This window comes from Trifolium pratense, linkage group LG3, assembly GCF_020283565.1.
Source record: "Trifolium pratense cultivar HEN17-A07 linkage group LG3, ARS_RC_1.1, whole genome shotgun sequence".
Classification (NCBI taxonomy): domain Eukaryota; kingdom Viridiplantae; phylum Streptophyta; class Magnoliopsida; order Fabales; family Fabaceae; genus Trifolium; species Trifolium pratense.
This window is the reverse complement of record NC_060061.1, coordinates 19,082,035-19,109,150: the sequence shown is the minus strand read 5'-3', so window position 1 is coordinate 19,109,150 and position 27,116 is coordinate 19,082,035. Positions and strand designations below refer to the sequence as shown.

Here is a 27,116-nt window from a genome sequence, read left to right as displayed (position 1 = left end):
TCATATTCTTTCCTCAGAGCCTGCAACTGTGCTCGTTTCACTTTGGTTGATACTTGATACTTCAATCGTATAGAATCCCAAATTTCTTTAGCTGTATCTCTAGAAAGAATGGTTTCAAGAATTGTTCGATCAATTGCTTGAAAAAGATAGTTCTTTGCTTTCAGATCTTTCAATCTGCTTTCTTCAGCTGACTTCAATTGCTCCTGCGTTGCATTTGCAGGTGCTACAATCACACCATTCTCGATCAAATCCCAATACTCTTTAGAACGCAGCAAATTTTCCATAAGCATGGCCCAATGATCATAGAAGCCATCGAATCTTGGTATAGAAGGTTGCATATAGTTGCTTGATTCAGCCATGGAAGCTTGAATCAGAGCTTTCTTGAAACAGATTATGGAAAAATTGGTTGTAACTAACTTTGGTTCTTTGTGTAACTAACTTCGGTTATTAGACAAAGAAAGGGTTTGGATCGTTTCCAAAAGGTATACTGATACCAATTGTTGAAGTAAAACTGTACTTCTCATTAAATCTCTCACAACAATACAAGTCTTTATATAGGCAAAGTCTCAAACACAAACAAGCTTAGGCTTAAGGCAAGGCACGCAGGCCAGCAGGCTCAAGCCAAGGCACGCGCGCGCAGGCAAGCTGCAGGCCAAGCTGCAGGCCAGCTTTTCTTAAGGCCCAAGCAACCAACTAAACAACATTTATACACATAATTGGACTAAACAACTAACACAATTGAGCATCCTAACATTATACCCTTTAACGATGTTTTCTTTAAACTTTTTTTTTAATCTTCTGGTTCCTAGAAAAAGGGTCTGTGACAATCTAGAATTCAGCCGTAAAGTAACTATAAAACCAATACTCTTTAAGGATGTTTTGTTTAACCTCTTTGGGTTGTTTGTATTTTGCTCTTCCTCAATGTAGATTTTATGTCCCCTCACTTATTGTAATTTTTCTTTTTCTTATAATCCACTCCCTCCGTCCCTTAATATAAGCACTCATTGAAGTTTTTCACGCATATTGAGAAAAATTGGTAGTGTAATAAATGCCTACTTTTTTTATATTACAATTACTAAATTGTCTTTTGTAAAAATATGAATTTGTAGTTGACTTTTCGTGTTTCAATGCAAAGTAGAGTTATGTTTGGAAAAATAATAATAATAAATGTGTTTAGGGAATTGAAAATGGACTTATATTTAGGGACAAATTTTATCTTTGAAAAGGTGTTTATAATTAGGGACGGATGGAGTACTTTACGGTGTTGGCAATCCTTCTCCACCCTATTTGCTTAAAAAAAAAACATATACTACAATACAATGAAAAAATAAGGATAAAAGGATAATACTTTGCCCGTAAAACTACATTATATTGCATACATTCTAAATTGCGTGGAAAAGAAATTTGAAGGATTGAATGAGTTTGATTATATTCCAATTTGCTTTGAATGAGTATAGAGCGTTGTCATCAGCAAGCTGTGAGTTACAATGGTTGTTTTATCTGCTTGTTTTGATTTAAAGAATGTCAAATGCACAAGGCTACCAGTATTGTATTGTGATAGTTAAAGTGCCATACATATATATAACTTCCAATCCTGTATTTCATGAAAGGACCAAACACTTATAAATAGATTGTTATTTACTATTTAGTAAGGGAAAAGATACAGAAGGGCATATTGAAGTTGCTACCTATCTCTACAAATGAACAAGTTGCAGATTTTCTAACCAAGCATTTAGTCTCTACAAAATTCAAATACTTCATATCTAAGTTGAACATGATCAACATTTTTCATGGTTCAACTTATAGGGAGGGTATTAAAGCAAAAATACAAAAGGATTGAGCTGTAACTTGCAAGCTAAGTAATAGCTGTATCAGTTAGTTTTAGTTGCAACTTTTTGTTATGTTAGTTGTAACCAAGTTAGTTACTCTTAACTGTTTGTAGGAACTTGTATATAAGCTTGTAACTTCTCTTCATTCATTCAATGAGAATCAATTTACTCTTTCATTTTTCATTTCTTCTTATTCACTCATCATGAGTTTTTCATTACTTTGATATGAAACACATTACACATAGACATAGTTTCTCGATCCTAGGGTCAATTTCTTATGGAAAGCAAAGCCACATGCAAAAAAAGTCCAAATTATTAAGTTAACTAGTTTTGTTCTATGTTGCATAGGTGCGGGTATTTAAGCCATAGATGGAGACTTTTTAATTTTTTTTTATTATTTAAAAAATGAGTAATTTTTAAAACTAAATTTTATGTTTAAAATAAAATACAAATTTTATTTTTTGAAGGAAAAATACTGATTTTTATTATAAAAGAAAAATCAGATTTTTTTATAAAAAATAAAAAACAGATTTTTTTAAATCAAAAACTTTTTTTTTAATTTTAAAATAAAATAATAATTTATATATTATATTTATTATTAAATTAAAACAAAAAAGAGTGGTGGAAGGGGTTGTCGACCGCCGGAGCTCCTCTATCTACGGCGTGGGACTATCAAAAAACTGTTTCTGCCGCCACCACTGCCTGAATTTATTATTTAAAAAATTCTATCATTAAAAAAATAAAGTTATGATAAAAAGAACTTAAGGAGGTGTAGAAAGCATGTGGGCTTTTCAAAATAATGTTTGAGACCGGTGGAAAAAAGAAATTTATAAAGAGATTAGTCAATGAATTGTATGGAAAGATCGTTTCTCTTCTAGCTCCTTATGTTTCTTTTATACCCAAAATTCTTATTATATCCTTGAAAAAATTCAGAATGCATAAACCGAAGTTTTTTCGAAGTTTTTTAGTGCGAATTCAGGAAAAATTCAAAAAACAAAAACCGATTTTTTTTCCAAGTATAAAAAAATTTAGTAAATTGATACCGAAGTTTTTATTTAAGGACAAAAAAGAAATCTGGAAAACAAAAAGAAGTTTAAAAATGATAAGCAGTCAGTGTAATTAAAATATACACGGACATCCAATGAAAAATCACCACTCTTTCATGTTCTATAAGTAGTTTCAAAATAACCATACACGAGTGAGGTGATCTGACTGAAAAATAAAATATTATTATTGTTTGTGTAACATTATTTTACTCTCGTATTATACTAGTATCATTTAGGTAAATTCTAATTTAGGTAAATTCTAATATGGATCACTTCATGGTGGACCAGTTATGAATAACATTATAACGAATACGAATTTTACAAAATCCACCGTTAGATTGAAAGTTTATATCATATAGATCACCCATAGAAAAATTGAAAATCATTTGATATGATATTGAGACATATCAAGATTAACGGTTTATTAAATAACGTAAATTATGGATGGCAATGGGTAGGGTACTATAGTACCCATCCCCATACCCGCGGATTGAAAAAATAAATTGATCAATTATAAAATATCATATAATTTTAATAGAATTAAAAAAATTTCAAAGATTTTAATATTGACTAATGAAAATTATAAACAAAATTATTACTAACCTTATGTTAAATTTCATATTTATGTTAAATATTCACATTATTTTTATATTATGTTATAAATAAACATTTTTATTAAAAATATGTAATATTATAATATAATAATATAAATAAAATAAATAAATATATATATATTATGCGGGTATGGGGCGGGGTGGGTACTAAGGTACCCGTACCCGCACCCATACCCGTTCATTTTTGCGGGTAATTACTCATACTCGTGTTCGTACCCAAAATGCGGATTTTTACCCTACTCGTTGTGAGTCATTTTTGCGGGTACCCTCTGGGTATGGGTCAAATTGTCATCCCTAACGTAAATTTTGATGGGTCTCAATAACATATCAAATGATTTTCAAAAAAATTTCAAAAATTTATGAATGATAAATTTTCAAATCAACAGTAAATTTCGTAAAATTCAATTGTCTACAATAGACCATTTGTGGTGGTCATCATAGTATTAGCCGTCTGATTTAATCTCAAAAAAGAAACATGGGTCGGAAGAGTAGCTTTCATATGGAAACTTCTATCATTGGTAGATAAGCAGTTAACATTGAAATAGAATATGAAGCAGATGCGATTCCTTCTTCCGCAGTCCTTTCTTGACTACTGAATCATCTCTTCCTTCCATTCCATGCTCTCCGATGAAGTGTTTCCATTTCTCAAACGGAGGATCAGAAAAACAACGAGTAGTAGGAGAAGACGAAGAAACTTCAGCATCAAGTTCAAGAGGTTCACGTGTCTCATGGGCGCGTTCCTTAAGCTTAATGGACACGCGCCGTTCCGAATACGATTCCGATTCACGTGACTTTTCCGATACTCTTGGTTTCCATGAGTTTCTCTCTCAACGCCGAGCTAATCATCTTAACATCTTTTCCTTCTCCGACCTCAAAATCGCTACTCGTGGATTCAATAGAGCTCTTTTGATTGGTGAAGGTGGTTTTGGTTCTGTTTATAGAGGAACCCTAAATCATCACTCTCATCGTTCTCAAATTGATGTTGCGATTAAACAGCTGAATCGTAATGGTCATCAGGCATGTTCAATTTTAGCAAAAAATTGAGTCATTTTGGAATTTTTTTTTTTTTTGAGGTTGTTGTTATAATGGGGCTTTTTTGTTTGTGTTGAATTTCTAGTTTTCAGGGGCATAAGGAGTGGATTAATGAAGTGAATTTGTTAGGGGTAATTAAGCATCCAAATCTGGTGAGGTTAGTGGGTTATTGTGCTGAAGATGATGAAAGAGGGATTCAGAGACTTTTGGTGTATGAGTTTATGTCTAATAAGAGTTTGGAAGATCATCTTTTGGTTCGTGTTCCTTCGTCGGTTCTTCCATGGATTACTAGGTTAAGAATTGCTCAAGATGCAGCTCGTGGGTTGGCTTACCTACATGAAGAAATGGATTTTCAGGTATAGTTGAACAATATTGTATATTTGTGTTATTGATACCATGATCGTGGGAGTAATTGGTTTGGTTTTTTATGTCGATGTTCATTTATGTTTTTTGCCAATGACATGGGTCTTTATGGAATGTGTAGTGGATGTTTGGTTTCGGTCAATGTTTGATGGATGATCTTTGATTGTGCTAAGTTATTTGTAAGTTAAAAGTGGATTTAAAGTGAGCTGATTTGCCTTTCGAAGGTTTCATAAAAGATGATAGTTGCGCAGAATTTTAGACAAGAATTATCAAAGTGAAGGTTAGCTTGCTTTAGAGCAAATGGAGGTTTGGATATAGAATCAGATTTTGAAATTGGTTTCAAGGTGAAGCCGAACAACACTAAAGAGTCTAGAGCAGAATCCCTTTTAAGGGGGCAAAATTGTTTTTAGACGATCATGCATAGCCAATCATGCTGAAAATGACTGATCAGGACTTGCAATTAATGGGTTTTTAAGCACCATTTGTAAGAGAAACAAACATTAAATGTGTGTGCCAGCATTTGAGTTTGTGTGTTTTAAGTAATTTCTCTGTTGAGCTTGTCACTTGGCATTTTAACCGTGCTTTATGGATTTCTTATTGTGCTTTTGCCATAACTTAATTCATTTTAATGTTTATGCATGGCTTCTACTTTGGATGTCTTTTACTGTATTTCTCATCAGCTAAAATCCCTAAATAACTTTTGTAGTAATATATTTATGATTCCCATTCTATCCGATGCAGCTAATATTTCGCGATTTTAAAACATCCAACATCTTGCTGGATGAGGACTTCAATGCAAAGCTTTCTGATTTTGGACTCGCTAGGCAAGGACCGTCAGAAGGGTTTGGCTATGTTTCAACAGCAGTAAGAAATTGTCTATATATGTAGAAAGTTATTATACTCTACTTTTAAACATACCATAATGGTAGAAATTTAACAGTATTGCCTGATAACATTAGAATAACATGCCTGCAAGCTTATTTCCTTGTTAAACCATATTCATTGTCGAATGTCTCTAATTCATGAGTTGATGTTGGTCTGAACTCTGAACCTTAGTTTGTATTCCGGATATTCTATTGATATGCAAAATGAATGACTTATTTCCTCTTCACAAAGGTTGTTGGCACCATAGGATATGCTGCACCAGAGTATGTTCATACCGGTAAGCTGACTGCTAAGAGTGATGTGTGGAGCTTTGGTGTAGTTCTTTATGAGCTTATCACTGGGAGGAGAGCCGTAGAAAGAAACCTACCAAGAAACGAACAAAAGCTTCTGGATTGGGTAAGACCTTATGTATCTGATTCTAGGAAGTTCCATCATATTGTTGATCCCCGACTTGAGGGACAGGATTGCACCAAATCAGCTCATAAACTTGCAATCCTAGCAAACAAGTGTCTGATGAAGCAGCCAAAATCTCGGCCAAAAATGAGCGAGGTAGTTGAGATTCTCGACAGCATTATCAACGAGACTGTTCCTGTCGATGAATGCGTTTCTGAAGTTGTTACTGAAACAGGAGAAGGAAATGAAGTTAATTTATCTGTAGAGGTCACTGAACCTGAACGAGCTAAACAGGGGAGTAATTATCTGAAGAAGGTTTTTTCAAGAGACAAGGTGAGCTTAAGAAATAAATCCATTGGAAGGTTTGATTGGAAAAATTGGGCGCCTGGACTTGTAAGAACTTGGTGATAAGTGATCTTCATTCATATCTTGGAAAGCAAAATCTTCTACTACAGTTGCCTGCTTCATCGCAATGCTCGATGATCACATAGTTTCAGTCAGCGAAATCGGCTTTGTTAGGCACATGGTTAACATAATTATCATAGTCAATTTTGTATTAGTTAATAATTGTGTGTACAGGATAATTTTAAGCAAAGCTATTTAATATTAAGTGATTTGAGCTTGTTGATATTAACTACGAATCCAGTCATGAAAGCAAGGTTTAGGTAGTGAATGAATGTGTATATATTGAACTACATTTGATTGAAAGGCATGAATTGTTAGACTCTGACTTTTTTTTTTTGGTTACAAGTTAGACTCTGACTTTACTTGTATACAATTGAGTTACTATTCCAATTTCCAAGTCTTCTATGATTACCAATCACCTACTTTCCTAGTTATTAAAATTAGCAGTCAATCAAGGACCGAGTCAAATTTGAATGATAGAGGGAATTAATATAAAAGTCCATATATTAAATATATATATATATATATATATATGTTAAATTAGGAAATTGGAAACTATATATAACTAGTACAATAAAATTGACCTAATCAGAGAAACATACAAAAGATCAAGAAATCCCAGTTATTTGACTGTTACAAACACTAAAAAGATCCAATTATTTGTATGTAGATATAGGCGCTATCAAGTCCCAACAAGCAGAATGTTCAAGAGAAGTTTGGTGCTGAAGCATTAACTATAGTAAGATATGTGCAATTTATTTGGTAACATGTGTTCATGGTATGGGATCTCTGCATTTTAGGAGATTCAGCTTTGTTAACTTTCAAGAAAGCTGTATCTGCATTTTGCAATGTTCACTGTCATGTACAAAGCATAGAAGTAGAGCGTTGGGGATAAGCTGTGGCTGTTCTAACATGGGGAACATCATCGGTACTTCTTCGACGTAAACGATTCTGATTCATGTTTGGTCTCAACTTGGCTTCTATCAAAAGGCATCGTAGGGAGAGTATAGCAACCTTGTAAACATCTTCCAATTCGTATTGGCCTTCAAGATGATTATCCAACACGCGCAAAATCTTGCGCTTGTTGGATAGATAAGGCTTAGCCCATTCCACCAAATTGTGTTGTCTTTGTGGTCTATTCTTGTCAACAACTCTCCTCCCTGATAATATTTCCAATAGGACAACTCCAAAAGTATAGACATCACTCTTAGCACTGTGATTACCTTCACAAACAAACAAAAGATTGTTACCAACCAAAATGATATTAGAAAGAGTTGAATAAACTCCCTGATAATTTTTATCTTTTATTATAAAAATTATATAAATAGCTTATGAATCAGCGCTTGTGCTATAAAGTTGCAAAATAAATTGTTTATCCAAATAGGCCCTAGGTGGATTTTCGGCATACTTTACCTGTCATTTTTCAAGGACGAAAGTTGGATTTTTGGATGTAACATGATTTGGGGGAAGTCAAATAGATGAATAAGAGAGGAACAAAAGAAAAAATATATTTAGTTGTTAGAAAGAATGCAGAATGGACTAATGTAGCGTAGGTCTTGATGCAGTTGAGGATTTGGGGTTGCCATCTTTCAGGAAGTAATCCTAGTCTTCTTTCATAATTGAGTTATTTTGCTGTTAAGTTTGTGTTTCTCTGAATGCATGTACTATGTTCTTTCATTTGGCTTTGTTTGTAGGGGGGGGAGAGAAATACGGATTATAGAAAAATATATGTTGCTTTGATTTTGAAATTGGGTTTGTGAGGTCATTGTAGATAAATCAGTGATGAGGTGTTAAAAGAGTCAACTCTACAGAAATAAAGAAATAGGAAATCCTTCTCAGTTGGGAGAATCAACTCTACAGCTTCGGAAAATTAGCCGAACATATTTAGTTTACTTTGAAGTTTTTTTCCCAAATGCCTATTGCATTGACCACTTTTCAAAACAAGAATGCAGTGTTCTGCAGGTAGCTGGACTAACAGTACTAGGATTCTCCCATTGAATGAAGTGATCACGAAAGCTGCCGCATTGACAGAAGGAAGGAGATCTGATTTTTTTAATCACTCTGCTGTTGACAGTCTTTCTGCTCTAGCATGGATTGCATTTACTGGGAAGGGTTGTGCTAGGTGCATGTTGATTCTTTTTTCTAAGATGAATCTTTATCTTTTGGTGTCTTATGACTTATTTTTTTCAAGGTATGAGTATGCCTGTTGCACATGTGGAAGAAAGTTGGCAAATGGATGAGTTTTATAGCAACAAGGTACTCTTGATATATGCTACTTGCTTGTTGATTTGTATTGGATAACTTTCATGATGGAGTTCTGTGCAATTGATGGATTTTCTTCCTAGACATTTTTATTAATTTAAAAGTGTTGTTATATATTGCATCAAAAATAGTTTCATATTACTCCAAAATGCATGTCTATCCCCTTCTTGAGTTACATCAGCTTAATGGCTGAAAGAAGACATGAATAACGATCAACAGCCTTAATATTTCTATGCTTAGACTCGATAATTGTGATTTTGAAAACGTGATTTGCAATTTGTTTATGCTAACTTTTTTATGTACAGAATGCTGTGTACGGCTCTTGCACTAGCATCCTAGACTTTTCCTTGCACTTTCCTATCTCATATTGCCTGGTCTTTCAGGAGTGAAGGATAATGATCTTTCGTTACATTTATTGTGATGATCAGGTACTTGTAGAGCTTTCATGCATTAGGCCCTGTATGGAGTCAAACAGGAAAAGTGATTGCTCCATCAAAAGCTAATGCTTCTGTTGCACCTTCTGCCCCTCCTCATCCGCCTGCATCTCTCTTTAGTTCTGAATCACTTCAGGCTTCATCTTCTAAGCCAAAAGTGGGGATGTCTGCTTTTTTTCAAGAGATTGGTACAAGAGATGTCACAGCAGGTAGGTTATTCTTACTCATAATTATTTTACAGGTAGTCATAATTATATTACATGCTTCTTTCTGTGATTCAAAGCAGTCTGTATATGTTTGTGGATGTAAAAACTGTGTGTTGCAGATTCAAGGTTGTCATAATTATGGGCCTGTTTGTTTCAGCTTTAAAAGACGGGAGTTGTATTTAAGGTTTGTGAGACATGATAATTAGAGATCTAATAATATTAGATAATGAAATAATTTCTTGTAGATGATAATGCCAATTCATTCTTTCAGGGTTTTATAATGTAGGATGTTGTTGCAGCTTTTGAGATTGTAAACAGTAATGGGAATGAGGTTCAATGCCAGGTACCCTTACACCTTCTTACTCTTATTTTTAGATTCACAACAATTTCTGGCGGTGGCGGTACTGTGTACTGTCTTGCCAATGTTATAAATGATGAGGTGAAAAAGATATGATTTAATAATAAATTCAAACTTGATACATCAAATATGATTTACATGAACTTATGCTTGCTTTCACAAATAATAGGGTTCGGCTCCTACAATTTCGGTGGACAACACTTCTGGCTGCCAGATATATCTGAGCAAAAGATCTAGAAATCCCAGTTATTTGACTGTTACAAACACTAAAAAGATCCAATTATTTGTATGTAGACATAGGCGCTCTCAAGTCTCAACAAGCAGAATGTTCGAGAAGTTTGGTGCTGAAGCATTAACTATAGTAAGATATGTGCAATTTATTCGGTAACATGTGTTCATGGTATGGGATCTCTGCATTTGAGGACATTCAGCTTTGTTAACTTTCAAGAAAGCTGTATCTGCATTTTGCAATGTTTAATGTCATGTACAAAGCATAGAAGTAGCGCGTTGGGGATAAGCTGCGGCTGTTCTAACACGGGGAACATCATCGGTACTTCTTCTACGTAAACGATTCTGATTATTTACATTTGGAACCTGCAACTGCTCCAAATTTGTAACAACCTCGTCCATGTTTGGTCTCAACTTGGCTTCTATTGAAAGGCACCGTAGGGAGAGTATAGCAACCTTATACACATCTTCTAATTCATATTGGCCTTCAAGACGATTATCCAACACGCGTAAAATCTTGCGCTTGTTGGATAGATAAGGCTTAGCCCATTCCACCAAATTGTGTTGTCTTTGTGGTCTATTCTTGTCAACAACTCTCCTTCCTGATAATATTTCCAATAGGACAACTCCAAAACTATAGACATCACTCTTAGCACTGTGATTACCTTTCACAAATAAACAAAAAAAATTGTTACTAACCAAACTGATATTTAGTAGTTGATTCTTGAGTAGTTAATGAACTCAAAAGACAAAACATACTAGAAAGACTTGAATAAACGACAAAAAGTTATCGACAGAAAAAATGAAATTCGCCAAAATTGGATAACAATTTCATTTTTCCAGTCACTAATTTTTGTCGATAATTTGATTTTTGTCGAGTGTCATAATACCAGTGGCCAGGTATTCTGGAGCTGCATATCCGTAGGTTAGCTTGTTGGAGACATGACTTTTATCAACCGCAGTCCCGCCCTTTGGCAGCCCAAAATTTGATAGTTTTGCATTATAATTCTGTGATCAAATCAGCAAAGAAGTTTTCAGATATGATACTTGATATATTCATGTGTGTGTGTACAAAAAGACGCGTACTGAATCTAGCAAGACATTTGAAGTCTTGAAATCACGGTATGTCGCTTTTGTTTCAGCACTGTGAAGAAATGCAAGGCCTTTTGCAGCACCAAAAGCAACCTTCAAACGGAGGTTCCAAGAAAGAGGTTGAAAATATGAGCCTCCTGTTTTACAACATTATTGGTAATGTTAAGCATCCTTTTCTCAAAAAGAACAATGTGAAACAGATAAACTAGCTAGGAAGAACTCACTTATGAATAAGTGATTCTCCAAGCTGCCACGTGGCATAAGTTCAAAGACCATGAAGCTGTTTTCATCTTCAAGGCAATATCCAATCAATTTCACTAGATGAGGATGTGAAAGCTGGCCTAGATAGTTGGCTTCAGCCTAAAATAGAAATAGAAAACACTATTAGATGTAACATTCAAAACAAATTCCTCTTAGTCTTAGGGCCTACATGGCTACATGTATGGATTGACTTATTTGAGCTTAATTTATTAAAAAGCACATGTGAGATTGTCTGAGAGCTTATGAAAATAACTTATGACTATAAGCTGTTTTTAGCTTATTTTCGTAAGTTCTTTCAAGACAGCTAATGAAAATATCTTATGGCTTATATGAAAACAGTTGACTTTATTATATCTTTTATTATACAAATAACATATACATAAAATATACTTATATGATGATTAAGTTGTTTATCCAAACATGGCTAGTTTCCTATTAAGATTAACTCATCCTAGAAACATGGATAAGATTAAACATATATATGATAATATTTTCAAACATGTTATAGATAATGATAATAATTATATAAAAAAAAGATAATAATAATAATTAAACATGCAAAAGAGGCACTTGTTTCTTCTTAATTATGAGATAAACTTACCAACAAATCGTTATGACCTTTGAAGCCATCATGATTAAGTCTTTTGACAGCAACAACAATGCCTTTGCCAGGTTTGGCAGCAGAAGTTGAGTGTTCATCAATCCAACCCTTAAAAACAGATCCAATACCATCATCTCCTAACACACTGTCTACATGAAAATTTCTGGTTGCAGCCTTAAGTTCTGTAGAAGTAAAGCTCTTCAAATTGGAGGATTGCAAGATCTCCTCCTCACCACGAATAGTCCGAGGGACCAATACCAATTCCGCTGGTGCTCCAGTCTTACTTGAGCTACTGAGATCATCAGGAACCTTACAACATGGGCTACTGATATTTTCTGTACTGACATTCACACTCTTTGAATTTAACCCTGAAACTGAAATGATATGATCAATAAAACTAAACTTACATCAACTACATATTAGTATAGTACTACACTTATGTAACATTAAGCAAGGATCTTAAACTATAAGATTATGAATACCTGAATTGATTGGGGCTATTGGGCTCTCAGCCTTGACGTGGTTGCGCAAACAAACTCCCATGGCAGAAACAATACTAATTCCCATAACCTTGTTGCCTATAGATCACAATAAAAAACTAGAGAAGGTCAGGTCAAGCAGAAATTAACCATGATTATGAAGTGAAGCTGAAGGAGGGGAAGAAAAAATAGAAAAGAAATAAGGAGTTTGAAAAAAGAAAAGATGGATGAATTGAAAATGACATGAAGAACCTGTTTGTAATGAAAGTCAAGGGAGAGTATAGAGAATAATAATAAAAAAAGGAATGAGGAGAGAGGTGAAGAAAGCTGTTGATATGTAGTGAACTAATGGGTGAGTCTATCAAGCACGTACACAAACACGAGCACATAATTAACACTAATATGTACATACAGTCATACAGATATGTAAACATAGAAAGATGATTATGCTCATATCTTTCTATGTTTACATATCTAATATGTTGTAATGATTCTATTAATTATTTATAGTCAGTGCTCATAATCACCTTTCTATGTTTTACATATCTAATAATCATTTGCAATCAATACTCATAATCATCTTTCTATGTTTACATATATCTATTAGTAATCACATAGGACAATGTCGTATTAGTGTTAGACATCAACACGTGTCGGACACCAGACCCACCTTTGATGTAAAGTGTCCCTACATATAGCAAGATATAGTATTGAGAAAGTTGGGCAACTTGACTAAAATTGAAGCTATAAAAGTTTGGATGTATTAGTAAAGACGTGTAGAAAAGATGAAGGGGACAAACGAAGGTGAGTATGGAGATTCATGTAGAGTCACATTCATTGTATAAAATTTATGGGAATAGTATGGTGTAACTGTAATGGACCCCTTTTTTGTTTTGTTTGGATTGGAGTGTCCCAAAACTCATGAATCTTGCCATAATGCAGTTACATAGTAGAAAGGAAATCTCTTCTGTACAAAATCCTTAATATCTTTTATATAGTTTCTAGTCCATTGGATATTTTATTTGACATCCCTACATTTGGTTTCTGATAACTTCTCTTACTGTGGACGTACAAGTAATGAGTAGTAAGTATGTGCTCCTTAGCAAGTGGTAGTAAGCTTCCATGACTTGTCTGAATGTGGAAAATAATTGAAACTTCTTTTGGCCTTTAACATGATGCTGACTTGCGCAAGTGATGGTTAACAAACAACGGTTACTCGTGGTTTTTGCTAAATTATTAAAGCCAGTTGCTGTGTTAGCATCGTCATGTGTTGAATATTTATCTAGACTTTAGTGCAAATCATACACATTTTAATCCTTGCAACAAAAAAAATTGTACACATTTTAATTTTTTTTAATGCTAACAAATACTTATATATTATCTGCCAACAAAATTTTCAGCAGCAGAATTTAAACACGTCCTTGAAAACTAGACCAACCTGCATTGGCATGCACATTTGAATAACAAAAAATGAAAACTGACTTGGTGCAAGTGATGAATATTTTATTTTCCTTTGATGAAATTCTAAATCTGAGTCTCAGTTACTTACAAGAGGGTTTGTTTTACTAGTACTAGTATATTTTTCTCATACATACAGCACTCATAATTTCAGCTACCTTTCTGCAAAACGTCAAATTACTCATAATTTCCCTCAAAATGCAGGGAAAATGTCATTGTTTATTCATCAAACAACGCTAGGAAAGATTGATAGGCAAATATCAAACAAGGTATTTGACCTACTGGAAGAATCCTACCTATGACACATGACCATTTGGTATGCAGAACCATTTTGTATGAGAAATGGGCAGCCACAGTTGCTGCACCGAAAAAAGGGGCTGAACCTACAAGCACTTCAACAAGTGCGTGTTGCCTGTTGGTAATCAAACTGGGTTTGGCAAAAGCAGTGGCATCATGGCTTTGTTTAAGCTCTGAAGTATAGCTTTGTTTAAGATCGTTAATTTTGTACCATCAAACCAAACATTCACATCAGCAAGTGATATTTTAAGTCAATCAAGCATCGGCAACCTTGTTTTAATGATCTTTATTACAAATTGACCCACTTAAAGAAGAGGGAACAAAAATTGAGCATTGATACTGAATAATGCAATCAAGCATCAGGGTTCTATAGCATAATGATAACATCTTCACAAATTTATTTGGCTTTTAGCATCAATTTTTGCAATCATAGCAATGAAGAAATACAAATCCTACAGTGTCGCACTTTTAAATAATAAAAGTATAATTAAACAAAATTGTATTCAAGATAAAATAAAAAACAGTCTTCCAATGTTAATAGACTTCAGTCTTGAGTTGCAGCTCCTTGGTTGAGTTCAGCAAACCTCATGCCAACACGCATAGAATGCTTCAAAAATTTCTCTGCACATCTTCGAACACAAGTCTCCTCTTGCTTTTGCAGGGATTTATGCTTAAACGTATCAACGCAATCATGAAAGCATCTCTCCACCAAGTTATTATACATTCTCAGGCTGCAATACAATTTAAATCATAATCATTAATCAGGTAACCCTGTCTTGCAATATGAAAACTAATTAGGCAATCAATATGATTAGATAACGCCAAAAATATAAGAGCCCCTTCATGTAATGAAGCAATAATCAATCACACAAATCAAGTCATATGTAGAATATTAAAGAAATTGGCTGATATGTTCAATCATTTACATTTCATCAAAAAATAAACAGCCAAAATGACACCATCTGAATCATAGAGGTATTTGTATGTTCAATAATTCTTTTACAAAAAGATAAATAAAAAGCAAAATGAAAACTGATAGATGGATCTTATTAGAACTTATTGTTGAACTGAAATCCAAACACACTACTAATCTGTTATGAGAACCACATTGAATTGATAAGACAATTCAATGTGATATACTTAAGCCACGAGGCTCTTCCACCCAATGAACTAATCTTTTGGTTGGACTCTCCACAAGCTTAAATCATAACAATTGGTGTTTTCATTGAGTTAGGACACATAAAACCTATAGACTGAATTAAGATACACCACCAAATACCAATAGATGAATGAATCCACCAAAGGAGGAAGGGATAACATCGGGTGAAAGTTAACATTGGCTCTTAAAGAGGTGGCAACGTTATGAATTCCACATTAAATAGATAAAAAAAAATCAATGCAGTAATTAAGTCATGAGGCTCTCCCATCTAATGCATTAGTCTATGGACTAGACTCAGCTCATGAGCTTAACTCACAGTCCCTCCGTGTTTTATTTTAGTTGCACGCAGTTTTTAATAATTTTTTTTTTTGTAAAAGCAAAATTTATTAGAGAGAATTAAGCACAAGGTGTGCTAAATTCACTACTCAAAACCAAATCCTATTACAAAGTAGCCACCAGTACAGTACACTAGGCCTCCAATTCAACTATGAGCAAACACCGAGACTAAAGCAAAGTAGAGGCACAAACTTGGGTGGGCAGCCTATGCAACTCAGCAAATAATCAAACAAAAACAACTGGGATTGGAAACACCAAGGCTAAAGCAAAGTAGAGGAACTAACAAATTTATTAATTGTAGTTAGCAGAGTATACTTAAGTAGGTTGAAATGCAATTAATAAGGGTATATTAGTGGAAAAAATAATTAATAATTTCAGCAGCATTGCGAGACTATAACCAGTTGAAATATTGCAAGGAGTAACAAATGTCCATTAGACAGAGCCCAGAGGTACCAAAAGACAGAGTACGAAACTAAGGGCTCGTTTGGCCCAGCTTTTTTTTAGAGCTTATGAAAACAGCTTATGCAATAGAAATTAGGTTTTATGCTATTTTATAAGTTCACACTAGTGAAAATTGTAATTTTATAAGCTATTTTATCATAAACTTATAATAATATATAAAAATTGCATAAACTGTTTGCCTAAGCTCTAAAAAAAAGTTGGGCCAAAGGAGCCCTAAGAACTACCCAATCCTCCAAAAATCATGACAGCGAAGTGATTAAATACAACAACAAATTATTTGAAAATGTAGTTCCCAAAACGTCCAGAAGAAACATTGAAAAGTCACACTGGTTTTAAGGAGAACATCACTATGGCTTCAGAGAACCAACAAACACAAAATTTTCAACACTTGTGCTGCCAATAACTTATAAATTACCATGAAGCCCCAAATTCAACACATAATGCTAATTCGATCCAACACAAGAATAAATAAAAGTAAACCCTAAAATTTGCAAGGTGGAAACAAATAAATGTAAAAACTTTGAAGGTTTTGTTAGATTATTAAAAAAACCTGTCACGGATCTGGAGCTGTTCGATCATTGTGGCCATTCTTTTATCTTCTTCCGAAAGAGATTCCATACCAGCAATCATGCTTTTGTCCATTTTGGATGGATTTGCAGTCAAGGTTTTGATGTTCAGATTTATCGGCCGCTACTTTAAACGATGTGTTTTATACTGTAGTGTCCAGTTTTTTTTTTTTTTTTTAAGAGACTGTAATTTTTTTTTCCGTCAAAAAAAGATACTGTATTTTTAAGAATTTTAAATAATAAATTTTTATAAAATTATATGAGTAAATATATTAAAAATTAAAATAATTAATATTCTTGATCGAGTTTTATTTCTTTGCAGTTGAATTTTAGATTAATAAGAATCAGAAGATTAATACCTAAAATATTTCACCAATATTGAACATATTTCTTGAACATATATCTTGAACATATTTCACCAATATTGAGTCTAACTTGATTGGTCTCTTGGTGTTATACTGAGAAAAAAATAGAGGACATTATCCTCACATCATCGTGGCCCGTTTGGTGCGCATGATAGGATAGTGACATGATAAGATATACAATAGGTTAGTGATAGAATAGGATATCAGCAGGATAACAGTTATCCTCAGTTATCTTATTCTGTGTTTTGTGCACACAGAATAACAAACATGATAACTGTTATATCATATTTTTAATACATACTTGTTCATACCAATATGATAAGATACATAACATATTTAAATGGCAAAATTACCCTTGTAAAACAATTGTTATTTTTTTAAAATTATATTGTAATACTTTGAATTTTATAAATAAAAATATAAATAAGTAATCAAATATCTTTAAATTTTAAATACAAATCATGAGAAAATAAACAAATTAAGTTTTTTATATGAATCATGATCAATTAAATAACTCAAGTATACATGTTAGATAAACTAAATAAATATATGATATATCTCATATGTAAATAATAAAACTACAATTGCAAAAGAATTATATTTAAGTTGTTATTCAATTTAAATTAATATTCCTATTTTGCAATTTTTTAATAATTATTTTACTTTAAAATATTAATTTTAGGAGAATTTTTATTTTTTAGATTATATAAATTGCAAAATTACCCTTATGAGAAAATCACACACAGATATATATATATATATATATATATATATATTTAAAAATTAATTATTTTATTATTAATTTACTATCAAATTATTTTATTATTTATATTTTATTAATTTTTAGTTTTTTATTTTAAAATATATTTTATAGAATAAATCAAAAAAAAAAAATCTTATCCTATCCTGCTGGTAACCCAGCTCAAATTCAGGATAAGGATTTTAACTAGAGAAACAGGATAGGATAAGCTTCAGGATTAACTTATCATATCCTATTGTGGCACCAAACACTGGATTGAGACATGATATGATACAGTTATCCTATCCTGTCTCTTATCCATTGCACCAAACGGACCATTAAAGTTTTATACCACAAATCAGAAGTATTTGTGTATTACTTGGTTTACATGCTAGAATGTAAACTATGGAGTTATGGTTCATATTCTAAGTAGTGAATATTTATCAGGTAAAAACACTTTTACCTGGACATGTAAAAGTGTTAGAAGATAGGGAGGTGCGAAAAGAAATTCTGTTAATTTATTTTTGGCTTAATTAGTCTATTGGTCCCTTAAAGACATTTTAGATTTCATAATGGTCCCTTAAAGAAAAAAAGGTTCGGATTGGTCCCTTAAAGACACATATGTTTCTCACATTGGTCCTTTTCGTCAATTTTTCACAAAAAACGTTAGTTTTAGTTGACTGAATTGTGGATGTCGTTAAGTCTAAGTGGTCCACCAACAACCTTATTAATTTTTAAAATTTTAACAATTGGAATTTTTTGTTATATTTGGAGTTAAAATTTAACGAAAATGACCAATATGACAAACATATATGTCTTTAAGGGACCAATCCGAGTCTTTTTTTCTTTAAGGGACCAATCCGAACCTTTTTTTCTTTAAGGGACCATTGTGAAACCTAAAATGTCTTTAAGGGACCAATAGACTAATTAAGCCTTTATTTTTTGGTTTACCTATTAATTTTGTATGTTTTCTCTTTAGGTCCCTCATGTATCTTTTATACCTCAAATATTTTAATTTTGCCCTTGATAAAAATTTCGGTTCGCAGAAACCGAAGTTTTTTCTAGTTCAAATTCAGGAAAAATTCGGTTAACAGAAACCAAAATTTTTATTAAAAGACAAAAAAAATAAAATCCAAAGGGGGGAAAAGAACCCTTAGGCCGAAGAGAAAACCATCTTTGTTTTGATACAAAAGCACACCCAGCTCAGCTCAATATGAAACATGATCCAAGCATATGCAGTGATAATTTTACTATATACACCCCCAATTATAAACTATAGCCCAGTTATAAATTATAGTTCTGGTAAGAATACTCAGAACTTTTTTATTAATTTTGTTTTTTTGAATATTCATATTGGATTTTTTAAATATAATTTTTTTTAAAGAAATATTTATACCGAAACTTCATCTTTTGAAAGATTAAAAATATTTTTATATTCAAATTTTTGTATTTTTTATTTATTTTTGCGTTTAAGTAGTAAGTACTAAGTAGTCACTTGTTAAATTGTAAATTGGATCCAATGCAGTTATTAACTGTGCAGTCAGGGCTGTAATTAATAGTTAGTAGTTGTCTGATTAAATTTAGATGGCACATATATTGATACTTTTTATTTTTTAAAAACAATTAAAATTATTACTTTAAAATTTAAATTGTTCGATCTAAATCAAACGGTGCAGATCTCACTGTTTTTTTAATGCACTCAATCTGAATGTGTTGACTTGACATAACCCAAAAAAACAATCTACTTCTAATATAACAAAATTGATTGATACCAAATTTATTAATTTGTTCATATTAGTTTTAATCATATTCCAAATTTTGTATCCTTCATTAAAATTTTTAAAAAAAAATTATAGAAAAAATATATCTATACCTATATAAAGATGATACAAAAAAAATTTGGTGTGGACTTTACATAATACCAACAATACCATTGATTTTCTTTAGTAGCAACAATAATCTTTTATTAATAAACTCACCATAACATAAGACACATCTTTCTTTTTGGCATAAAAAATCTTTTATTAACAAATTCACCATAACATAAGACATATCTTTTTTTTGGACATAAGTTAGACACGGGCAGGCAGGTGTCGCACCTGCCTGACCCGCTAGTATATATAAAGAGAATACATGAATTTTGGTGTGGACTTTTCATAATACCAACAATACCCTTGATTTATTTTTTAGTAACAACAAAAAAAAAGTTATTAACAAACTTACCATAATATAAGACATATTTTTTTTAGACATAAATTAGACACAGCCAGGTGCGGAACGCGCCTGCCTGACCCGCTAGTATATAGAAAGAGGATACAAAAAAATTTTGGTGTGGACTTTTCGTAATCTATATCTATACCTATATATAAAGATGATACAAATATTTTTGGTGTGAACTTTTCATAATACCAACAATACCCTTGATTATTTTTTTTTTTGAACAACAAAAATCTTTTATTAAAAAACTTACCATAACATAAATTTTTTTTTTTTTTGCAGCAAAAATCTTTTATTTACAACCTCACCATAACATTATTTTTTTTTTAGCAGCAAAAATATTTTATTAACAAACTCATTATAATATAAGACATATTTTTTTTTACGCTAGTAAGTATAATTAATCTATAAATAATGGAAGTTAAGATGGATAAGCAATTAAGCAAATTAGTATATAATTTAATCTGTAGTACGGATTGTGGGTTCAACCGGGGAGGAAAAAAGCAAAATTGTGATATTGAGGTACCGTTTGTACCTGCTTTTTTTAGGTATAGAAGCTATTTTAATCATAAAGTTAGTTTTAAGAAAAAAAAATTAAGTTGTTTGGTAAATTTTATTTATTTTTTTAAAAAAAGGTTAAAAGTTGTTTTTTTTATATACATATATACCAACAATATCCTTGATTTTTAAAGAGGATATACCTATATATAAAGAGGATACAAAAGTTTTGGTGTCGAATTTTCATAATACCAACAATACCCTTGATTTTTTTTTAGTAGCAACAAAAAATCTTTTATTAACAAATTCACCATAACATAAGACACTTTTTTTTTAACAGTAAAATCTTTTTATTAACAAACTCACCAATCACCATAACATAAGGCATGTCTTTATTTTTTTACATAATTTAGATAAAGGCAGGCGTAGAACGCGCCTGTCTGGCCCGCTAGTCTATATATATATAAAGAGAATATTTTCATAAAACCAACAATACCCTTATTTTATTTTATTTTTGAATAACAAAAATCTTTTATTAACAAACTCACCATAACACAGGGCATGTTTTTTTCTTTATAGCAAAAAAATATTTTATTAACAAACTCACCGTAACATAAGACATGCCTTTTTTTCTTTACATAAATTTACTAAATAGACACAGACAGGCGCAAAACGTGCTCTGTCTGGCCGCTAGTACCAACGTTACCCTTGATTTTTTTTAGTAGTAAAAAATATTTATTAACAAACTCAACATAACATAAGACATTTTTTTAGCGGCAAAAATCTTTTATTAGCAAACTCACCATAATATAAGACATGCATTTTTTTTTAACATAAATTTACATCTATATCTATACTATATATAAAGAGGATACATGAGTTTTGATGTTGACTTTTGATAATACCAACAATACCCTTTTTTTTAGTAGCAACAAAAATCTTTTATTAACAAACTCACCATAACATAAGACACATCATTTTTTTAGCAGCAAAAATCTTTTATTAACCAACTGACCATAACATAAGACATATTTTTTTTTTTGACATAAGTTAGACACAGGCATGTGCGGAACGCGCCTGCCTGGCCCGCTAGTATATAGAAAGAGGATACAAAAAAAATTTGGTGTGGACTTTTCATAATCTATATCTATTCCTATATATAAAGAGGATACAAATATTTTTGGTGGGAACTTTTCATAATACCAACAATACCCTTGATTTTTTTTTTTTGAACAACAAAAATCTCTTATTAACAAACTCATCATAACATAAGGTATATTTTTTTTAGCAGTAAAATTTTTTTATTAACAAACTCACCATAACATAAGACATGTTTTTTTTTAGGTGAGGAGAAGCTATTTTAATCATAAAGTTAGTTTCAAGACAAAAATTTAAATTGTTTGGTAAATTTTATTTTTTTTAAAAAAAGGTTAAAATTAAAAGTTGTTTTATATATATATATATATATATATATATAGGGGTTTTCTAACTTAGACCCTAGTTAGGTCTAAGTTAGCAAGGTGCACCTTTTCAATTGAACCAAAATACCCATTCTTTTTAATTAATTAACCAAAATACCCATTAATAGACACGGATCCAGTGTCGCGCGCGTACCGAAGGACCATGGTTACAGACCGTTGATTTCCATCAGACAGCCAAGATCTGATCTCATCAAGACTGTCTGATCAATCAGACAGCCCAGATCATCCTGATCCATCAGATTCCAGCGCGTGCGCCACACTAGATTACACCCTGGAGAGAGAAAAATTTGCTTTTTAAAAGTAGGACACGTGTCACACAATGGTTGGCTGGACGTGATTTTTGTTCATTTAATACTTTGAACTCAATTATTTCGTTGTAAATTAATTTTTTATTATTTTTTTTTTATACCAAAATTCATAATTTTTTTTTTCTACAAATAGAGACTTGGTTCGTTTGATTTGGACACCGAAAAAAAAATGCAATTTTTCACTACCTTAATCTCATTTTTTGTCTACTAAATACGTTACTTGTGTGTTGTAATTTAACACGCACCACTCAACCAACTCACTGAAACCATTATACCAGGAAAATAGTAGATAATATTCCGGAACTTTTGGTATATTTTATGAAATTTTTGGAGAGCTGAAACTATTTTTAGTTAATTAAATGAGATAAAACGGTAATTAAAAACTAATGTTTGCTTCTGAAACCATTTTACTGGTAGAATTGTTGCACATAGTTGTATTATGAAACCATTTTACTGGTAGAATGGTTTCAATGAGTAATTTATTAATTGTGTTTGCTTCTGAAACCATTTATCTGGTACAATGGTTTCAGAGAGTTGTAATCTGAAACCATTTTGCTGGTAGAATGGTTTCAGTAAGTTGATTATTAGTTATTTGCTTCTGAAACCATTAGCTTGTAGAATGGTTGCACATAGTTGTACTCTGAAACTATTTTACTGGTAGAATGGTTTCAGTGAGTAATTTATTAATTGTGTTTGCTTCTGAAACCATTTTGCTGGTAGAATGGTTTCAGTAAGTTGATTCTTAGTTATTTGCTTCTGAAACCATTTAGCTGGTAGAATGGTTTCAGTGAGTTGATGTAAGGTAGTGAAAAATGAGATTAAGGTAGTGAAAAATTGGGTTTTTTTTTTCTGTGTCCAAATCAAACGAACCAAGTCTCTATTTGTAGAGAAAAAAAAAATTATGAATTTTGGTATAAAAAAATAAAATAAAAAATTAATTTACAACGAAATAATTGAGTTCAAAGTATTAAATGGAAAAAAATCACGCCCAGCCAATCAGACAGCGACACGTGTCCTGCTTTTAAAAAGTAGATTCTTCTCTCTAGGGTGTAATCCAGTGTGGTGCACGCGCTGGAATCTGATGGATTCGGATGATCTGGGCTGTCTGATTGATCAGACAGTCTTGATGAGATCAGATTTTGGCTGTCTGATGGAAATCAACGGCCTGTAACCATGGTCCTGCGGTACGCGCGCCACACTGGATCCGCGTCCATTGATGGTAATTTGGTTAATTAATTAAAAAGAATGGGTATTTTGGTCCAACTGAAAAGGTGCACTTTGCTAACTTAGACCCAACTAGGTCTAAGTTAGCAGCCCCCATATATATATGAGTCAGGATCCGTTGACACCAACTAGTTTGACACCAAATGTTACACCTCTCAATAACGTTTTAACCGATATAAATTTTATAAAATCCACCGTTGGATTGAAAGTTTACATCATATAGATCATTTGTGTAAAATTTCAGACAAATCCAAAATCATTTGATATGCTATTGAGACACATAAAGATTAACGGCATTTAAAAAAATACAAAAACCATTAATTTTGATGTATCTCAATAACATATCAAATGATTTTGGATTTATTTGAAATTTTACACAAATGATCTATATGATGTAAACTTTCAATCCAACGGTGGATTTTATAAAATTTATATCGGTTAAAACGTTATTGAGAGGTGTAACATTTGGTGTCAAACTAGTTGGTGTCAACGGATCCTGACTCTATATATATATATAAAGAGGATACAAAAGTTTTGGTGTCGACTTTTCATAATACCAACAATACCCTTGATTTTTTTTAGTAGCAACAAAAATATTTTATTAACAAACCCACCATAACATAAGCCACATCTTTTTTTTTCAACAGCAAAATTTTTTTATTAACAAACTCACCAATCACTATAACATAAGTCTTTTTTTTTTGACAAAAGTTAGACACGGGCAGGTGCAGAACGCGCCTGTCTGCCCCGCTAGTCTATATATAAAGAGGATACAATAAAATTTGGTGTGGAATTTTCATAATACCAACAATACCCTTATTTTATTTTTGAATAGCAAAAATCTTTTATTAACAAACTCACAATAACATAGGGCATTTTTTTTCTTATAGCAACAAAAATCTTTTATTAACAAACTCACCATAACATAAGGTATGCCTTTTTTCTTTACATAAATTTACTAAAAAGACACATACAGGCGCAAAACGTGCTCTGTCTGGCCGCTAGTACCAACAATACCCTTGATATTTTTAGTAGCAAAAATCTTTTATTAACAAACTCAACATAACATAAGACATTTTTTTTAGCAGCAAAAATCTTTTATTAACAAACTCTCCATAACAAAAGGCATGAATTTTTTTTTTGACATAAATTTACATAATAGACACATACATGCGCAGAACGCGCCCTGTCTGGCCGCTAGTAAAGAATAATTTTTTTTGACGTATAGAAAGTATAAGATGAATACAATAAAAAGATTATATATGAATCTATGCATCAAAATAGGAACAAGACAAAAACAATTAAAAAATTATACGTATGTTGATACCCTTATAAAATGAGCCTAGGTTTCTTCTCTTGCACATACGATGTATCCATGTCAGGCACATCATCATTTATTGCAAATTTCCATAATCTTAGATATAAGCGCTTTTTGCTTATTGTATTGAGGATTTGAGTGAGAAATTAACATATAACTTGATTGTCGAAAGATTTATGGAAGAAAGAAAAAAAAATTGGTGGCTATGGGAGAGAGTTAGGGCAATGAAGAGGGAGAGAGAAGCGTGATTGAATTCTAATTTTTTTTAGTCTTTCCTTTTCACTAATAAATACTCCCTCTGGTCCTCGTGAGCTTAGTTCTGTAACGCCCGGGTTTGACGAGGGTGGGGAGTGGTTGTCGGTGCATGAGGCATGACAATTAGCGACTTCTGACAGCTTCTAAGCAAAAAAATGAATCATATCGGAATGAGAGGAATCCTGAGACCGTGCAGGTATGAGACTGTATGGTTGAAGGAAGGCATATGAGAATTGTTTGGTACTACCTATATCAACAAGATGCATCTTCTTTTTGGTAGCTCATTCGATAAGAACTCGACAGTTAAGCGTACTTGACTTGGAGTAGTCTTTGGATGGGTAACCTTCTGGGAAGTTTCTCGAGAAGCGTGCGAGTGAGGACAAGACACGCTGAAAAGACTCGTGTTGGTTTATAGGGTCAGTCGACAATTCGTAAAGCCTTCTGGGATGTTACAATTGGTATTAGATCAGACCTCTCCCAATAAGATGTGATTCGAGGATGAACCAAGCGGAAGCTGGTGGGCATGTAACGCCCTTGTTTGACGAGCGCGGGGAGTGGTTGTCGGTGCATGAGGCATGACAATTAGCGACTCCTAACAGCTTCTAGGCAAAAAAATGAATCACATCGGAATGAGAGGGATCCTGAGACCGTGCATGTATGAGACTGTATGGTTGAAGGAAGGCATATAAGAATTGTTTGGTACTACCTATATCAACAAGATGCATATTCTTTTCGGTAGCTCATTCGATAAGAACTCCACAGTTAAGCGTGCTTGACTTGGAGTAGTCTTTGGATGGGTAACCTTCTGGGAAGTTTCCCGGGAAGCGTGCGAGTGATGACAAGACATGCTGAAAAGACTCGTGTTGGTTTGTAGGGCCAGTCGACAATTCGTAAAGCCTTCTGGGATGTTACAAGTTCAGTTGGTAGAGACATCGTATTTTATATGCAGGGGCAGGGGTTTCCGGACACCTCACTTAGCTTATCCATCTTAAGGGTATAATTTCTAAAAAGTCAAATTTTGTTTATACATGAGACCAAAAGTAGTATATATTTACAAAAATCGGAAAATATTTAACATGTTTTCAAATATTCTATATTTGTTGTACTATTAAAACTGTATTTTAAAATAATAATAATAATAATAAATATAATGTGAAATAAATAAATAAACAACAATAATAATATAACATAATAATTTGGTTTGTAATTCATATGATCGATTTTATGTTCATGATGTAAAACCAATAACTAAATAAGTAGAAACCATATTTGTTTGATCGGATTGAATTTGAATTCAAACACGAAAACAGCTAAATCGAGCTACACAACAAACACAATTGTCAAAATATAGAATGATGACATAGTGAAATATGAGACAAAAACGCGTGAGTGATTGCAAGAAGAAACTATGAATATGATGTTCCTCTTCCTCATCTCGTGTGCATGCTTAAGGCTAAATATAATGACTATGACAATGACAATGATAATGGTGACTATACTACTACCTAAAAATTATCTTGATATAGTCAAATCTCATGTATTGTGTGTATGCTCAATGGCTTGCATTCTATTCTATTCAATTCAATAAAAATATCTTAAAACATTATGACTTTTCACCTATTCTTCTCCTTCATCTATTTTTCAACCTTTTGGGTTTGGGTTTCTAGCACACTCCTTTCTTGCATTTTGTTTAGCATTACATATACAGTTATATTGACTTTAAAAATTGGTTCAAACTGACAAATTCAATTAGATAATAAGATAATTCATTTGAATTCGTGACTGTTATATGAATGTGTCTAAGTATTTGATTTGTAGGTGTGACTTTTTATGTTTTTTATATAAAATATAAATATATAAGTTAATCATATCACTAATAGTCACAATTGATATATTAAAGTATGCTATAGTCAACAAATTTTTTTAAGGCAAATTAAGAACATTA

General features: G+C 32.3%; 3 protein-coding genes and 1 long non-coding RNA gene across 6 annotated transcripts; 2 read left to right on the top strand and 2 right to left on the bottom strand.

The window, feature by feature from the left end:
* Nucleotides 1-3,934: 3,934 nt before the first annotated feature.
* LOC123918566 (serine/threonine-protein kinase PCRK1) lies at nt 3,935-6,892 on the top strand. 2 transcript variants are annotated; one of them, XM_045970646.1, is made up of 4 exons: nt 3,935-4,506; nt 4,614-4,877; nt 5,626-5,748; nt 6,001-6,892. In XM_045970646.1, the coding sequence occupies exons 1-4, from the start codon at nt 4,117-4,119 to the stop codon at nt 6,568-6,570; spliced, it is 1,347 nt and encodes a 448-aa protein (XP_045826602.1). In that variant the 5' UTR covers nt 3,935-4,116; the 3' UTR covers nt 6,571-6,892. The 2 variants fall into 2 exon arrangements, with proteins under 2 accessions (XP_045826602.1, XP_045826603.1); XM_045970647.1 differs by having other exon boundaries at nt 4,607-4,877.
* Nucleotides 6,893-8,695: 1,803 nt separating this feature from the next.
* LOC123918565 lies at nt 8,696-9,813 on the top strand. Its single transcript, XR_006812843.1, has 4 exons — nt 8,696-8,823; nt 9,258-9,472; nt 9,589-9,653; nt 9,741-9,813. It is a non-coding gene; the product is annotated as an uncharacterized LOC123918565 (long non-coding RNA).
* Nucleotides 9,814-9,904: 91 nt separating this feature from the next.
* LOC123918564 (probable serine/threonine-protein kinase PBL9) lies at nt 9,905-12,962 on the bottom strand. 2 transcript variants are annotated; one of them, XM_045970644.1, is made up of 7 exons: nt 12,741-12,962; nt 12,492-12,587; nt 12,010-12,383; nt 11,372-11,507; nt 11,142-11,284; nt 10,946-11,063; nt 9,905-10,720 (listed from the first exon to the last, which is right to left on the bottom strand). In XM_045970644.1, the coding sequence occupies exons 2-7, from the start codon at nt 12,574-12,576 to the stop codon at nt 10,308-10,310; spliced, it is 1,269 nt and encodes a 422-aa protein (XP_045826600.1). In that variant the 5' UTR covers nt 12,577-12,587; nt 12,741-12,962; the 3' UTR covers nt 9,905-10,307. The 2 variants fall into 2 exon arrangements, with proteins under 2 accessions (XP_045826600.1, XP_045826601.1); XM_045970645.1 differs by having other exon boundaries at nt 12,010-12,377; nt 12,741-12,955.
* A 1,656-nt stretch (nt 12,963-14,618) lies between these two features.
* LOC123918563 (mitochondrial import inner membrane translocase subunit Tim9-like) lies at nt 14,619-16,915 on the bottom strand. Its single transcript, XM_045970643.1, has 2 exons — nt 16,751-16,915; nt 14,619-14,974 (listed from the first exon to the last, which is right to left on the bottom strand). The coding sequence occupies exons 1-2, from the start codon at nt 16,840-16,842 to the stop codon at nt 14,788-14,790; spliced, it is 279 nt and encodes a 92-aa protein (XP_045826599.1). The 5' UTR covers nt 16,843-16,915; the 3' UTR covers nt 14,619-14,787.
* Between the last annotated feature and the right edge of the window lie 10,201 nt (nt 16,916-27,116).